The sequence below is a fragment of the Hippocampus bargibanti genome, linkage group LG03 (genome assembly GCF_051943395.1).
Source record: "Hippocampus bargibanti isolate YZ-2025 linkage group LG03, ASM5194339v1, whole genome shotgun sequence".
Classification (NCBI taxonomy): Eukaryota; Metazoa; Chordata; class Actinopteri; order Syngnathiformes; family Syngnathidae; genus Hippocampus; species Hippocampus bargibanti.
In genome coordinates, this window is record NC_142736.1 from 17,306,399 (window position 1) to 17,323,851 (window position 17,453).

General features: G+C 40.1%; 1 protein-coding gene across 4 annotated transcripts in view; it reads right to left on the minus strand.

The window, feature by feature from the left end:
• The window catches only part of pde8a (phosphodiesterase 8A), an 82,731-nt gene that overhangs the window by 10,017 nt on the left and 55,261 nt on the right, over positions 1-17,453 (minus strand). For 3 of the 4 annotated variants that reach the window (XM_088992323.1, XM_088992324.1, XM_088992325.1), the window contains exons 5-17: positions 15,617-15,671; positions 14,414-14,502; positions 13,867-13,945; positions 13,285-13,425; positions 11,762-11,850; positions 11,562-11,613; positions 11,434-11,476; positions 9,657-9,734; positions 8,947-9,017; positions 6,913-7,077; positions 2,159-2,207; positions 1,909-2,044; positions 1,622-1,820 (exon numbers count right to left, since the gene is read on the minus strand). In XM_088992323.1, the coding sequence (XP_088848449.1) occupies positions 1,622-1,820; positions 1,909-2,044; positions 2,159-2,207; positions 6,913-7,077; positions 8,947-9,017; positions 9,657-9,734; positions 11,434-11,476; positions 11,562-11,613; positions 11,762-11,850; positions 13,285-13,425; positions 13,867-13,945; positions 14,414-14,502; positions 15,617-15,671 (1,246 nt within the window). Of the gene's footprint in view, positions 1-1,621; positions 1,821-1,908; positions 2,045-2,158; positions 2,208-6,912; positions 7,078-8,946; positions 9,018-9,656; positions 9,735-11,433; positions 11,477-11,561; positions 11,614-11,761; positions 11,851-13,284; positions 13,426-13,866; positions 13,946-14,413; positions 14,503-15,616; positions 15,672-16,734; positions 16,825-17,453 lie in introns of all 4 variants that reach the window. The other variant, XM_088992326.1, reaches the window with a different exon arrangement.

Below are 17,453 nucleotides of genomic sequence, written 5' to 3' on the forward strand. Positions count from 1 at the left end.
ATTGCATCTTGACAGGGGGGTGTGTTCAAGTGTAGCAACACAAAAACGTTGGCAAGTGTTTGTCGCCGCTCATTCAGTTAGACAATGCTTTCCAAACAACCTAGAGTCATAAGAAGTCGTGCGCTATTCTCGAACCTGAACGCACCCCAAGTCTTGGATGACAAACAAACAGAGCAGAGTACACGTGTACGGCTGGTAGTTTCTTCAATGTATTCATAGTAACGCACCACATTTGAACTGAGGCTGAACACGAGCCTGTGGTGTTTATTTTCCGGTCCCATAATAGTAAAATTATCAGCAAAAAGCTCCAAGTAGCATTCAATGAGAAGGGGTATGGAAAGTAGCGCCGGCTGGAGCGCCGTTCGGTCGTGTGCTTCCGCCGAAGATCACTTTCGCCAGACCCGAAGGTCGTGTGCTTGATGGACCGGCCGTGGTGGGTGTGTATTATGAATATAGTGCTTATTATAAGGCTTAATTTTCATAAATTTGACGTTCGTATGATGAAAAGTTCGCATTATAAGGCGTTCGTAAGTTGAGGTCTCAGTGTAATTGAAATCAGTCCGACATTCAAAATATTTGCGACATTTAGGACATTTTCGGAAATCTTCCTGTTCATTTACCACTTACTTCCGAATTTCTAGAGTGATTAGAACTTGCAAAATGTTCAGTTAACTCATAGTTAACATACTAGTAACTATTACTATCATTCAAAAATTGAAAATAATAAAAGACATTGCCAACATTTTACATTTTAAATTTGTTTACATTTTAAATTTGTACATATTTACCTTTTTTACCACTTTTCTTGATCAATTCCAACTTCAAACTTTGCTTATTCTGGACATCTTTGAAACTATTCTCACACAATTTCTATATGTTCTCAATAAAACTCACAATTTGAAAATATTGTTTTTTTTAGTCTCCCGGTACCTTTCACATTTGTTGACCATTTTACAGTACTCCAAGTCTTACATTGTGATAAATTACGTTTGAATTCATTCCAGAGAATATCAGTTCAGCCTCAACTGAATTCCAATTCCCGCAGAAATGCCATTCTCAACGGGCAAAAGAAGGAATCTTTGATCCAATTCCATCATGCAGGTAATTATGTTGAACAAATAGCAAACAAATGCTGTTCAGTTATATACCAAATACGTAACTGTAAATACAATATTAAACCAACAATGTGGAAGAGAAAGTCAGAGAGGCCAGACTGAGGTGGTTTGGACATGTCCAGAGGAGAAAGAGTGACTATATCGGGAGAAGGATGCTGAGCCTTGAACTGCCAGGCAAGAGACAGAGAGGAAGACTGAAGAGGAGGTTTATGAATGTGGTCAAAGAGGACATGAAGGTAGCTGGTGTGAGAGAAGAGGATGCACAAAACCGGTTTAGATGGAGGACATTGATTCGCTGTGGTGACCTCTGAAGGGAAAAGCCGAAAGGAAAAGAAGAAGGAGAAGAAACCAACAATGTGCCACTCTGATTGTCAGTGTCAAAAGTGAGCATTGTTAATTTGGCAGAGACAGAATTCTAGATATCTGCTCTTCTATTGGAGCTTATGTGTGTTATGACTCACCATAATCATTGATTATCAACAATTGTCTGTGACTTGTGACTTTACCTTGACTCTCTCCTTGCACAGAAAATACGCGGTGGCGTGCAGGACGTCTGCCGCGTGGGAAGAGTTGTGGTAGGAGTTACTGGCGTGGTAGTTGGCTTCAATCACTTGTAGCCAGGAGCGCAAAGTGGTTTCCGGGCAGTTTAGGTACTCACAAACCCCAAAGCGGGAAAATATTTTCAAACCCAAAAAGGTCAAAGGCCTGGAAGGAGGAAATCCATCATGGCAATATTTGAGCATTTTTTTTTTAATCTTTGAAACAAGGTCAGAAATAAAAACAGCTGCCTCACCGTTTCATGGTTGCAGCTTCTAAGTTGAAAACGTCAAAGTCCCAAGAGTCCTCACTCTCCATGGTTTGAGCTATACGAGGGGGGATGTCGTTTAGGGAAAGCGGAGTGGCTAGGTGACTGGGGATGTGATGGGGCTCTAAATGAAAAGAAGGATTTAAAAAGAAGTAAATTACCATTTTGACTGCTCCTGTGTCCTGCTTTGGAAAACATTCACCCCAAGAATGAAATTGAATTATTTATTTCAACTTACGTTTTGTGGAAAAGATGTATTCGTTTCCTGATAACCTCCGTAAACCATCCTGCAAATCGTGAAAAAGAATATGGAATTAGCTAGAATGTAGAACGAATTAGAATATTTTCAGTGGTAATGTTTCATAGGAAAAATGGAAGTGCTCAAATTTACTGACCCTTACATGGTTTTGTAAGTTACACAGAATATACAATGAATATGACACGCTTAACACGCTTTATAAATGGAAAAGTGAAGTTCAAATATGTAAGGGATAAAGATTTATTCTCTAGTTTAGAAAAACACATATATATGGGACTCCACCCCCTGCACGCCCCATCTTTCTAAGAATACTATATTGCAATTTATTCTACCATATGAATTGTATCACTTTTGTTAAGTCCCTATAAACTGAAAATTTGACACAATTACACACACACACACACACACACACACACACACACACACACACACACACACACACACACACACACACACACACACACACACACACACACACACACACGCACACACGCACACACGCACACACACACACCACACACACACGCACGCACGCACACACACGCACACACCACAGAGAAGAGTGTGCTGAACAATCTTGAAAAAGTTGAATGATAAAGAAAACTGTACAGTATACCAAAAAAGTGAAGCTTCAAAATTATCAAAATTCAAGTACAATAATCCCTTGTTTCTCCCGGTTAATACGGACCGGGACCACCCGCAATACACAAAAAAAACGCAATGTAGGGAACCCTACATGTATTGGCAAATTTATATGCGTTTGAGTACAAAATATGTTATAATGTTATATATAAGATCAAATATAGTGGAAGACAGTACAAGACATGCATCAAAAAGCACAGTAAATGTTTGTAGTACAGTACAAAACTCTAATGCAATAAAGTAAACAGTCCACGATCAAAATACAGTATAATATTTACAGGTACACTGCACGTCTTTCTTGATGTAACGCACGGATTCATTAACGTCATAATGGTGTGCAACAGCGGCATTACTTTGGCCTTCCCTGTTTGTCAAGTAATGTTACTTTTTTCACCCACTGTCATCACGTTCATCTTCTTTTTGGGTTCACTGGATGATTTTAAGGCATGGGTCATTTACGAGCCATTGTCGGGGGGGGCGTATTAAGTAGGAATGAAAATACGAGAATACATACAGTCCGTAACCTGAACTAACGCGATGCGAGAACAGGAGGAATGATAAGCATTCAGGTAGGTTGAATGCTGTCCTGTAGTGTTTCTCTCGGCCAATCAGCTTCAGCCCGAGTCAACATGAAAACAAATGAAAAAAGAAAAACCCGAGTTGACAGCGCGGCATCACATGAATGTAAAGAAAGTCACAACGATTAATCTACAGTAAGCAAAGTGATGAAAATTTTGTTTACATGAATCATCGACTGATTGTCAGGTGTGGCCAAATGGAACAGATGTTTTAGGTTACTGAATTACAGTAAAGTCTCGTTATATCGATATTCAAGGGAGTCCGAAAAAATATCGATATAACCGGGACTATCGATATATCCGATATCGATATAACGAGACTTTACTGTATGTTCGGTTTTATGCATTTACAGCACAGTAATGCCTCAAAATGGATGAATACATTAAAAAAATAACAGTATGCTGCTTTCTGTGATCCGCTGGTGTTTTACAATACTGTACTGTAGTGACTATCGCTGCCATTTGCAGACTTTTTTTTTGAGGTAAAAAAAAAATCTGCGATTCATCATGGGCCACTAAGTAGCAATGGACTACTGTAATTCTCTCTGCTCTTAAACGCTGTGTCTGCTGAATGCTTCGAAGCCACATGCCACTCACGTCCCTGTCAACTGTCAGTCAAATACTTCTTTTACAACCTGGAAAAATGAATGCTGCTTTTTTCGTATGCCCACACATAGCTACATGTTTTTCGACTCAAAAATGCACCTGCACAATGCCTCTAGTGAGTGGATTTTATGCCCAAAACGAGGCGCTCTAAAGTGGCCTGCAGTCTGCATGTTGCACTTGTGCCTGATAACCGCGCTGATGTCAACATAAGTGCTGAATTTCTTGTATAGTGCGGCTGGGATGACTCATGTTCAGGCCCTTTTTCAGCCACATCCCAAAAATCAGGAAAACTAAAATGCTGAAAACCTGCTGAATGTTGTAGCGTCACAGGTGCTCCATAGATCTCAGTCTTTGTATGTTTTGTATTTAGGAATAACTTTTACACAGTCTTTAAATGTAACTCATCCATGACATGGCACTGCTATACTGCAGTGATGTCAGACTTGAAATATCACAACGGTATCCAAGATATGTCATGACATAAAAACATATTCCGCATCATGTCACCTTTGTGGGCGGCCCGGTAATTCAGTGGTTAGTACAACGGCTTCACAGTGCAGAGGTCACCGGTTCGCGTCCCGGTCCGGCCTCCCTGTGTGGAGTTTGCATGTTCTCCCCGCACCCGCGTGGGTTTTCTCCGGGTCCTCCGGTTTCCTCCCACACTCCAAAATCATGCATGGCAGGCAGACTGACAACTCCAAATTGTCCCTAGGTGTGAGTGTGAGAGTGACTGTTGTTCGTCTTTGTGTGCCCTGCGATTGGCTGGCAAGCAATTCAGGGTGTCCCCCGCCTCGTGCCCGAAGACAGCTGAGATAGGCTCCAGCACCCCCCGCGACCCTAATGAGGAATAAGCGATACGGAAAATGGATGGATGGATGTCACCTTTGTATTAAAAGACATTGTAGCGACCCGCCAGACTTCCCGTTCTATCCCACCCATGTTAGTCTTGTCTATGTCCCTTTGAAGGGGTTGTAACTGGGAACTAAATTCCTTGAGTGTTTCTTGCCCACATGGCTAAATCTGATTCTGACGTACTGATATGTAGTCGGTCTGTATATTTTAGGCGAAGTACATCGACGAGAGAAATGTTTACTTGACAAGTGAAAAAGGAAGAGGAGACTGGGCTCATCATTGACCCGAGCATTGTCTCAGGGTAGCCCTGCCTCCGAACACACTCGCTATTTTAAGACTTTCTCATCAGAAAGATGAGTCCTCTCGAAATGTTCACCGGGTCCTTTGAGTTCAGTGTCACAGGAACAAGGCCTACAGTTGAAATGACACCGGGGCACGACGTCTTCTAAAATAACCACCGGGATGAATCCAGTCGTACATTTCTGACTTAAGTCAAGCTTATTCATCGGATGCGAAGAAGAACAGGATGTTTCCAAGCCCGCACGGGCGAGACAAGCGTACATGTGCAGCAGGGACAGAGCAAAAGGAGGGGGAGGATTTGGTGAGTGGAAGAGAGGGTGGGATTTTCTCTTCAGCCTCCAGGAGCACAAAGGACAATCTAACGCTTCCTGTGGGGTTGTTGCCAAGACTGCCAACTTGGCACTTGGCCTACTTCTGAATTTCACCATCGCTGTCTCGTAATGTCACTCACTGACTCTCTTTCCAGATATCTCTGTGCCTCAACAGCAAAGCTGTTTTTCTCCAACCTTGTCAAAACTATTTGCACGGAGTCAGATGTGCAAAAATGTTTGGAAATGCTGTCATTTGCATGACAGCATTGAAGTTGGCCTGTTGCAAAGAAACACCTAAGGCTTGAATGACTCCAAGTTTGTTTGCATAAAACATGCAAAATATTAGGAGAAATAGATGGAATATAAATACTGTAGATTAAACTAGAAGCAGATTTACGTGGGACAGGAGATGGGGGACAATCTCTTTTCGTCAAAGGATGCAACAGCTTTGTGTTCGCTTTCAACGTTTAGCTTGTAGCAGATGTGCAGATTCCACCATGACGTCCCTGATCAACTGGTGAAAAGGACGCTTTGATACTGTTCTTTCGTCTAGAACTGCTTCATACAACAAAGAGGGTGCAGAAAGTGCTTAAGATTGAATGACTGTCTGTGTTGTATGTGTTGTTTCACATTATTTGTTCTTCAATTTTGTTTTGTTTTGCTTTGACTGCAAGATGGCGCCGCAAGAGTGGCTGCCTTTACAGCAGCTCCTGTATCACCCTTGCGGCGCAATATCCAAAATCTCCATTTCCATACCCTGAATTGATCACCAGTAAATCAAAGAGGGTCGGTTACCGCGAAAAGTCATTTAAGTCATTGGGTATTTATCCCACACACTCTATAGCAGTTTATCCCAAAGTGGTCCGTTCAACTTTACTGAACGGTGTATGCCTGTTTAACAGCCACCGTTCAGTAAAGCTTACAACTTTACTGAACTGTGGCTTTTAAATAGGCATACCATTTTTGTTAATGACATTTAGTTTCTGAATGTCATGTTGTATAGAACCATGCAACATGCAGTTAGAGCACAGGTGTCAAAGTCAAGGCTCGCGGGCCAAATCCGGCCCGCCACATCATTTTTTTTCGGCCCGCGAAAGCAAATCAAACTTGTTAAATTCCATGATGATTGCTAAAACCTGAGCGAAAATTTCATATTTTTGGATGTCAACCACAATAAAAGTCATTATTCTTGACTTCAGATTTGAAAACGAGTTATTCATTAATTTGCTGTGTGCTCTATATGTAATATTTGAAGGGATTTAAACATTCTAATGGGTTCCCCAAATTCATAACGGCCCTCGAGAGGAAACCATAACTACAATGTGGCCCGCGGCAAAAAATGACTTTGACACCCCTGAGTTAGAGCAACTGTGCATGAGAGGAACACTTTTCGGTTTGAGAGGAAGCATTTTGGTAGTATTAAGCCTACACGAGCAGGGCTTACAGTCATCAGTCCTCCAACAAGGTCATTCGTATGGGGGTCTTCGTCCTTTGTGGCCAGCTGTGGGGAGTAGAGCTCTGTGGTCCTCAAGATCTCAAGTACCCGATCTAAGGCCTCTGCCACAGGCATGGGGCTGCTCTCCTGCGCTGCGTTGATGATGTTTATGACCTAAAGGATGAAATAAGTGCGATTAAAATGAATAGAAATACCATTCATCTCATTCAGACACTCCCCGAAAAGTAGGTTATTTAATACCGTGAATACAATTACTGTATAAAAAAATAAAATAAAATTTAAAAAAAAAACATTTTAATAGGAAAATTTAGAGATGAACCGGTGTCATGAAGTATAACTGATCTGAAAGTGACACACACTCTGGAATATTTGTAGTGGGGCATGTGCCTTTAAGGATTGCAGCTTTATGAGGGACATGAGTTCTGACATGAGTCTCTATTGACCATGGAGTTAGCTCAGTGTGAGCATCATTTCTATCCTGCTTGTGAGTGTTTCGTCTGGATTTGTGGGAAAACCAAAGATTTCTTCAGCCGTCATCTGTACTTCTTCGAAGGTGTCGGACGTTTCGCTTCTTATCCAAGAAACTTCGTCAGCAAACTAAAGTTTTACTGGTAGTTTAGGCCCTATATATATATCCCTACTACTCCCTGCAGCTCCACTGATTGTTCCTATTGTTCTGACTAACGACTGGCCTGATTGCCCCACTTCCACCGGTATCACCTCATCAGTATTACTAATTCTATTTTGCCTGAGGCTGTTGTACGAACGATCCAAATTGAACCTCACCCCACCATATTGGTTTAATGAAGGATTTAGTTGTTGTTTTACTCCCCTTTCAAACCATCTGTTTTTTCGTGAAGATTTTAACCTCATTGTCGTCAAATGAGTGTTTGCTAGCTTTTAGGTGCATATGTACTGCCAATTGAGGCCCACTAGTATTATCCCTGCGATGTTGATAAAGTCTTTTTTTGAGAATTTGTTTAGTTTTACAATTTTCATTCTTACAATGTATTGAATAAACAACATTACTTTGTTTTTCATTTGGCAGCCTATCTTTTGGATGCACTAATTTATGCCTTAAAGTGTTTATCGGTTTGAAATAAGTAGGAATTTTGTGTTGCCAAAGGACTCTTTGTAGTTTTTCAGAGACTCCTGCAATGTAAGGTACTGCTACTCCTCTCCTTTTTGTATCTTCAGAATGTTTGGTTTCATTCCCTATTCTTTCTTGCTGACATTTGTTAAATGACCACTGAGGGTACCCACAGTTGGTGAGTGCTCTCCTGATATGTTTTGTGGGAAAAACGAAAGACAAAAAAAAGGCGCTTTGATGACTGTCACGCTCCTCTTTTCCCTCGTGAGCGACAGCATCACTGGAATTTCCCCCGTAAATTACATTTCATTGTAAAAACAAACAAACAAAATCTTCCAATTTGGGGCACCGCTGTAAATTTGCATCACTCAACCAATATTGCAGACAAAAGATGGAAGTGACAATTATCAAAGGTGTCTCTCAGGACACGGATCATCCTGGCCCCAGGATGACTACTTTAATTTGAAATCGAGCAAATCAAAGTCAAATGTAATCAGACATTGGTTTCCGAGGCAAGGCCTCCTGCGCACCCACACACAGTGGGAGGCTCGTATCTAACTGTGTTTTATTCTGGAGAGGATGATGCCCACAGGGACAGGCTACACAGTCAAATGATACAGCAGAGAAACTGTAGCATGTCATACGAGCCATCTCGGGGGACTTTCTCTGTTTCCTTCCATCCTGCAGACTACATCAAGTATAGAAACAGTGGGTCAGCCCGGTGCGGCATGCTTTCTTGTGCATGAAATGTTGCATTTTATCACCATCCCCTCTTGCCATGCTTGCATGGCCTCTAGAAAATTGGATCTATTTCTGGTAGATGGACAAAAAGGGCTTGTGGCGGCCATGGTGGTTTTTATAATCGCAGTCTTGTCACAAGATTTGAGGCATCTGGACACACTGCACACAGATGTCAGAGTCTGAGGCACCACCTTAGTGATGGGAGCCTCGATCGTCATGGAGTGGATTCGGGCCATTGAGGAGTGCCTTCGCTGTGAGCTCCCTGCCAAATAAGGAAATACATAAATCAAAATTAGTCATCATATAACAAACATTTTAAATACCCATCGACTCGGGATGAGAAAAATCAAACAAAACCCGCCTTTTTAAAAATATATGGCTTCCTCTAAAATACTGAGGAAATTCTGGACTGCAAATTGTCCTTTACTCAAACAGAGAGTTGACAATCCACCATCAAATGCAAACAATTTTGTGAATGTGGAAGATATGTGTGTGAGATACAAAAGGACTCATAAACATTGCAAGGCAATATCCAGTTTTAGTTTGCCTCTTCTCCCAACACCGTCATTTCCATCACTTCAAACTTCATTTTACAATACAACACATATTGATTTATATAGCGCATTAACAAGACCTGAAGCTGTGACAAAGTGCTTATTTTGATACAACTATCAATGACATAAGTGCAAAAAAATAAGGTGGCATGAGCCATCATATCGTTCTGTAACATACCCACCAACAACGTATGCTATCTGTCAAGCATGAAATTGTAATGTGGAATTTTCTTGAATCGGGTCCTTTTAGCGAGAGCTCTCTAATGAGTGTATTTATGTGTTCCTAATCAACGCTTCATTCAAACAGACAATTGGGGATCGTGTTAGTTTCCATCCATCAGTCTCACCGTCACTCCCACGAGACGTCGTCGATCTCACATCCAGAGAGCCTTTCCTCCGGTCTTTGTGCTTACTGGATTGGATGTCTAGGGAGAGGGAGAAGGAGAAGGAGAAGGAGAGTGAGATAGAGACAGAGAGACAGAGAGAGAGAGAGAGAGAGAGAGAGAGAGAGAGAGAGAGAGAGAGAGAGAGAGAGAGACAGAGAGAGACAGAGAGAGAGAGAGAGAGAGAGAGAGAGAGAGAGAGAGAGAGAGAGAGAGAGAGAGAGAGAGAGAGAGAGAGAGAGAGAGAGAGAGAGAGAGAGAGAGAGAGAGAGAGAGAGAGAGAGAGAGAGAGAGAGAAAACATTTTAAGTAAACATGATTGTGGTGAGCTGGTAAAACATCTTTAGTCAGTCCATCTGCATGTTATTAGTAAAATATTTGCATTCACTTCTTTCTAATACAGCAGAAAGTGTTATAAGTATTATTATTATTATTATTAAAAAGAGAAAAATATTTGATGTAATTGCTAATTATTGAAAAGGCTTTAGTGTTGTTTGTATATCAAACCAATGTGTATTGTATTGTAAACCTTTTTATGGTTACTAATTTGCATTGCAGTACTTTGTATGATGTATTTTTGTGAATAGCGAGTTTGCGTGACATAAGTACACAGATGATAGTAGCAAATTTGGGACTAGCATGTCCCTTGGAAGGGTGTGATTTTTATTTACATGTCTGCAAGCACATTCTTAGAACTGTCCATAGTCTGTTCCATCTGTTTTTTGGAGGGTTTTTTTTATGTACCCACATTGCTGCATAACAAATCATTAAGCTGACATGTCGCTAAGTTAGGTGGCACCAATTTAGTTTCAGAATAAGAGCACAAACCAGAAGTGCTCCTTGAATGTTGCAAACTCAACCAAATTTGTATTTCATTAATATTGCTTTACTGTCTGAGCCTTCCTTGTGCACAATCGTTTCCTGGTCTATCGTGTATCTTTCTTTAGGAAAAGCACATCCAGACATCCTTACCAAGACACTCCTAGCCCACAATACTGTACCAATATTATGTAAAGACAGATGTCAATTGAATGAGAAAAACCTGGAGGAGAGCACGAAAAGAGTAACACTTGCAATATTATGAAAACTTCTCTGAGTTAGTCCTCAAGTGGTGTAAAGACAGCTCACTTACCTGAATCGATGAATGTTACTGTTATTACTCAGACATGAGAAATATTAAAACAAACAAAAGAGGCATTCTTTTTGATTGATGGGAATCTAAGGTGCAACAGCATATCATGCTGCAAAGTAGGGTCAAAGTGTGTTTGTGTGTGTGTGCGTGTGTATGCGTGTGTGTGTGTTTGTGTGTGTGTTCTTGGACTATGAATACATTTTGGACAATGAATAAACTCTTCCAAACCATTATTTTATAGCCATGACATCATCTGCGACATTCACTGACTGTGAATGAAGCAACGTGAAAGGAAAATATAACAGTTGCAGAATGATGGAATGTTCCATCATGTTGGCGAGCCTTACTCAATTCAATGCAAAAAGAAAGTTTTTGCCTCCACCCTGTTCTCCCGCGATATTTAAATCCCCAACAATGGTAGTCAGCATTGCACTTTGTGCTGGCAAACAACATTCTGACAATGTTGACATGAAAAGAAGGTCCGCCACTAATTGCTTAGAATGGCCCATGGGAGAGAGCCTCAAACACTGCAATCTGCACAAAGGACTTTTTGAATCTGTCCCACGACAGAGAAGTTATTTATATCATGAGCATCTCAAGAAGATATTACCTGTTTGCGACTCTGCTTGAACTCGTTCACTTGATTTATCAGTCTAGACAGAGACATGGAAAAGTAAAATGGTACATCAGGTACTTTTCATTCATCAACAACGTGGCCAAACTATAATCTCATCTCACCTTATTATTATCATTTAAAGGCCTGTTGATCGACACGTAATGTCTTATTTTTCTGCAAAGTGCAAAAGCTTATCGTCAGGACATAAAAGCAACAAACACAGTGGATATATAGCCCACATGGCCATAAATCAATTGTACCTGGCTGCATCACAGAAGTTATTTATTAAGTGCAATTCAATTTTTGGCCTGGTTTTACTCACCCTCCCTGTCCGATTACGGGTGTGATGTTCACATTTTGCTGGATGCTGTCTCCATTCTTCTTTTTGGCATAATAAACTCCCCGCCACTCCTAAAAAAACATCCACACACAAGCATACAACTGATGAGAAATGCTGGTACAGTTGCAGTTAAACAGTAGGTCAAAATATTTCAGAGAGCACCAAGTTGCTTTTAACATTCGCAGGAGCACTCCTGGGAGTCCCGAGGGCATGTTTCATGTCCACCCTATCCTACCCTTCCCTTTCCTCCCCACCTACAGACTGTCGTGCTTAAAAAGAGCCTTCCTGCTGTTTGCAGCTCTGGGACTGACCTTTGCTCTGTGTGTAGTAAGATTACAGCACAGCACAGCTTTCAGCTGCTGGTCTTGGCGACATGGAAGACAGCAACTGAGTGAGCAAAAGTGCAGAATGTGCACACTGATGCGTGGACGGTGAACTTTCTCAAGATAACAACAATCAGACTATATACAAGTGTTTGTTCCAAAATGGGTGGACATTTTCTGACCCTTCCCTTTGAAATGATCCATGCACAAATTGCAGAAACAGACACTTCTTGTGTAAATTCTAGTGGTCCTGAGACAAAATGTAACTAGCTATTGTAAAAGTGATTCCAAAATCTTATTGAAAATATCAAATACCTCTTAAGCAACTACCCAAATGTGTATTTATACTCTTGTCCGTTTCTTATTATTAGCAGTGGCCAAATCAAATAACAGGTCAAATTCATTTCAGATCATTAATTTTCAATGATTGTATGCTTGGAAACGTGAAACCATTTAGTTTGATCACAGACATATTTGTAAATACTAGTTAGTAATGAAGCTATGAGGTTGTGTCTTAACACGACACAGGTGAAATAGCTGTATTGGGGGAATTATGATGACTATGGGAAGACCTACTGATTTTTTATTTGATTTGACTTGATTTTTATTTTAAATTTTTGCTGGAATGGACTCTATCACTCAAAACAATGTAACACTGTCAGTCCTCCTTATCATCAGAGAATTTAATTTAGCATGCAACAAGTTTGTCCTTGTTCAGCGAGCATAGCGGCTAAAAAAGCCAGCATCTTCAGTGCTTTTGAGCAAATTATCCAAAAATAGCGTCAGTGTAGCACGGCAATCAAATCAAATGTGCCTTCAAATAAGATTCAACAATTAGATTTTAGAGGATTTCTTGAGAATATTTTTGAAATCTATTTTATAGATGATTTATTGATGATTATCACATTACTGAGCAGCAAAATAGACAACCAAATCATCTCGTGAAACATGTATTTTGTTTATGATTTTTAAATTAAATTAACTAATTTAATTTAATTGAAAAATATTTTTTTATAAAAATGTTTGGGGGGAAATGCATGATAAATTGTCCTTCTTTTCAACTTTTTTTCAAAAATGTTGTTGACTGCAATGTCCTCCAATTGTGTTATGACACATACAAAAAACATCTCACCACTATATTTAATTATACAATATATATATGGATGATTAGATGCTGATTACCTTTCCTTTCCGGATGCAGGAGTTTATTGTTTCAAGGAGATCAGGCTTATTCTTCTCACTTTTAGGCACTTCGATGATTTCCTTCCCTATGAGCTCACCTTGTTGGTAGCCCATAATGGACTCATAGGCAGGATTCACATACTGTGAAGGTAAGTTCAGAGTGAGGCTTGATCATGGAGAAATTTGGTGAACAGTATATTGAAAATGACAACAGCAGATATAAAAAGTCCTCACCCCCGTCTTTAAATGCTATGTAGTAAAAAAATGAGAGCTACATTTTTTTCACAATTACAGGTAATTTGACTTACAATCTGTACAACTCCTTAAAAATAAAAATGAACACAAAAATAAGAGTAAAAACAATACAGGTAATGTGTTTGAACATGTATGCACACCCTCTTATAAGTAACCTTTCATTTTGACTAACCACAAATAAATTGTACCTTGTCAAGTGAGATATTTGTTTTCCTTTCAAGCAGAATACAAATATTACAAACTAATCAAAAGGGACTGCAGCGAATGATCTTAATATAGTGACAACGATAGAATCACTGCATCACACTAAAGTTCATGGAAATGCACCTGAATGACTTGATCTTCAGAAGTGATCTCAATGGCCTCTTGGCTTTGTTCTAGAGCGGTGAAAATAGCATTTCCAGCCCTTGAACAGGTGACAAGAGAAAACAATTAGTCATTGTTATCACGTGAATAAATTGACTTGCTGACATCCAAATGGGAAATTCGAAACACCAAAAAGAGACCTGTTTATTCAATTTGATGTTACGCTACAACTTTTATCGCTAATTACTCTAATTTGTTGAACAACTCTGCCAGTCCTCTTGTGATTTTTTTTCTCCTTTTCAGTACATAGTTCAATAACAGCAAGTTGTTCATAAAATACAAAAACATTGAAAGATATGCTTTCAGAATTAGAGGTCAGATTAAGGTTACTGTGCTTCCAATGCTTATAGTCAACTGGTGATACTGTACACATGGAAATGTTGCTCAAAAATAAAAATATCCCGGAGTTTTCCATGCAGTAGAACAAGATATTCATATCTTTCTCTCCCCGGAACGCAAAGTTTTGTGTAAACAAAATGAAAGATAAACATTAAGTTGCTCAACTCACCTTAGTTTGAACTGTGCGAGCACCTCTCCATGCTCCAGTTGCAGCAGCTCATTATAGCAGGCCATCATATTGGCATTCTCTACATATCTCTGAGGGTCAGAGATCAACAGCAGCACAAATCAATGACCCGTCAAAGACGACTCAAGTTCCCTTTTTAAATAGGATTCGGAATATTGCCATTACAGTGTGTGTGTGTGTGTGTGTATATATATATATATATATATATATATATATATATATATATATATATATATATATATATATACACACAGTAAAGTCTCGTTATATCGATATTCAAGGGAGTCCGAAAAAATATCGATATAACCGGGACTTTACTGTATATACATAGACATACATAGACATACATACATAGACATACATACATACATATATATATATATACACAATAAAGTCTCGTTATATCGATATTCAAGGGAGTCCGAAAAAATATCGATATAACCGGGACTATCGATATATCCGATATCGATATAACGAGACTTTACTGTATATACATAGACATACATAGACATACATACATATATATATATATATATATATATATATATATATATATATATATATATATATATATATATATATATATATATATATATATATATATATATATATATATATCATCTCATTTTCCGTACCGCTTATTCCTCATTAGGGTCGCGGGGGATGCTGGAGCCTATCTCAGCTGTCTTCGGGCACGAGGCGGGGGACACCCTGAATTGGTTGCCAGCCAATCGCAGGGCACACAAAGACATACAACAGTCACTCTCACACTCACACCTAGGGACAATTTGGAGTGGTCAATCTGCCTGCCATGCATGTTTTTGGAGTGTGGGAGGAAACCGGAGGACCCGGAGAAAACCCACGCGGGTCCGGGGAGAACATGCAAACTCCACACAGGGAGGCCGGACCGGGACGCGAACCGGCGACCTCTGCACTGTGAAGCCGATGTGCTAACCACTCGACTACCGGGCCGCCCTATATATATATATATATATATATATATATATATATATTGGGACAGCCATGGTGTCGGAATATCAATGGATGAATCCCCTAAGCAAACAAAGATTTGTCATCTACATCACTATTCTATATGGCAGACAGAAGGGCTATGATGAGATTTCACATGAGTAATACAAATATTGTGCAGGTAGGAGGCAAACACAAGCACACATTGGCTCTCACCCTATTAAAGCCAGCGTTGATCAGCGGCATCACAGAGGCTTCTTCCCTGTCTGGCCTTTAAAAGAGAACATGACAACAGGTGAGCATCAGCCTGATCAATGTGTTTCTTGGCAATTATTGAGCCAAGGAATCTATTTCATGGCGTCTTCTGGCAACAAAAATTGGTCAGTGAAGATATCATGATATAAATCCATCCGCCTCCCAGTTCCACGATTACAGGTTTTTTCCCCTTCAGAATCAGAAAGACTTTAATAGTCCCACAATGGGGAAATTTGCAATCTACAGCAGCAAAATTGAAAAGGCTGGGAGTGGGGGGGGGGGGGGGGGTGTCAAAAAGAAAAAAAAAACTGACTGATCATTGGTCCTTCTTTCTAAATGCCATAAAAAAAAAATTCTAAGTGAACATGTACATTTGACGGGTTTCAAATGTGGTTGTAGGAAAAAAAAACATTTTCGGTCACTAGGCCATGATAGGTGGACCACATTTCGTTTTTAAGACTCCAGGCACAATCAAAGCAAAGCGAGTAAGGAAGGAGTAATTACATTGGGTTCGGCAACTAAAGAGCCATTTGAATCTGTTTCATAAAGGAAACCACGGGAGTAGGACCCCTTTGGACATTTCAAATGAACATTTTCTTTTCTTTTTGTTCAATTTCATTTCAGACACTGCCTTGAGCTTGGTGTCCCATTCAGAGTGATGTCAGCACCTCTGCCTAAATGTATGTGGCCATCACAGTAACTAACAGGAAAATTGACTAATTGATTTGGAAATAGAATACAATCATAAGCAATGGATCAGGAATAATCCCTTGAGTCCCGACTTGATCATGTCTCAGATGAGAGAGTGAACAAGGAATCTTCCCAAATCAATTCACATTGCTACTGTACTTGTATGCCTGCTGCATATACATTCCTAAGGTGGAGTGTACTGTAAATGCTGCCACTGGTAATATTTGCCAACGTTTGTCAAGAGTTTAGACTTGTGCCAGGAATGATGCAAGAATAATTCTAAAGGAGCACAAAAAGCTACGGAGCAAAGTAAGCTTTGTCTGTAGCAGGGGTGCCCAAGTCCAGTTTAAAGAACCCCTATGCAGACTGTGCTTAGCCTGATAACAAACCTGATCAATTCAGCCGGTTGTGTTGGAAGCGAGAGATATCTTCCACAGGCCAGATAGGGTCTCTCAGCTCTCACCTTTCACACTCCTGGTCTGGAGGATATTAGTCCTATTAGCTCTCAAATGTATTTCATGTTCCCACTTAATGATGAGGGGTCTGCAGAACTGTTCTCTCTAATTTCCCATGTTTCTGAGCATTCACACAAATTCCCATAGCATCTCTGGGACTACATGATCTGCATACACTGAGGTGCATGGACTAACAATGCCGCTTACTCACCATTGCATGAAATGAAGCTATTGGTGGACATTTTAGGTTGCCACTTGCTAAACGCATCTTGTCTTATTGCGTATATCTACAAATGTCACTCAGAGATTGGTCAGCATCATGTTGTCAAAACAATGAAATGAAATCAATCCACCCAATCCTTTTCAACACTGATTATCCTCAGCTATTCCTGCTGACTTTGGGCAGAAAGCAGACTAAGCCTTGAACTGGTTGCCAGTAGGTCGCAGGGCCCATATACAGACGAACAACCATTCACACGCACATCCGCACCGTCATTGAGTGGGACCTGATCGCACGCTGCCTGCCCACAATTAAGGCAAGTGTACCTTTGTAGACTTAAACATGGCGCTTAACAAAACACAAACATTTCTTAGTTACTTAACTTCTAAAATGCAGAAGAATAAAAACGTAATTTATGGGGCACAGTAATTAC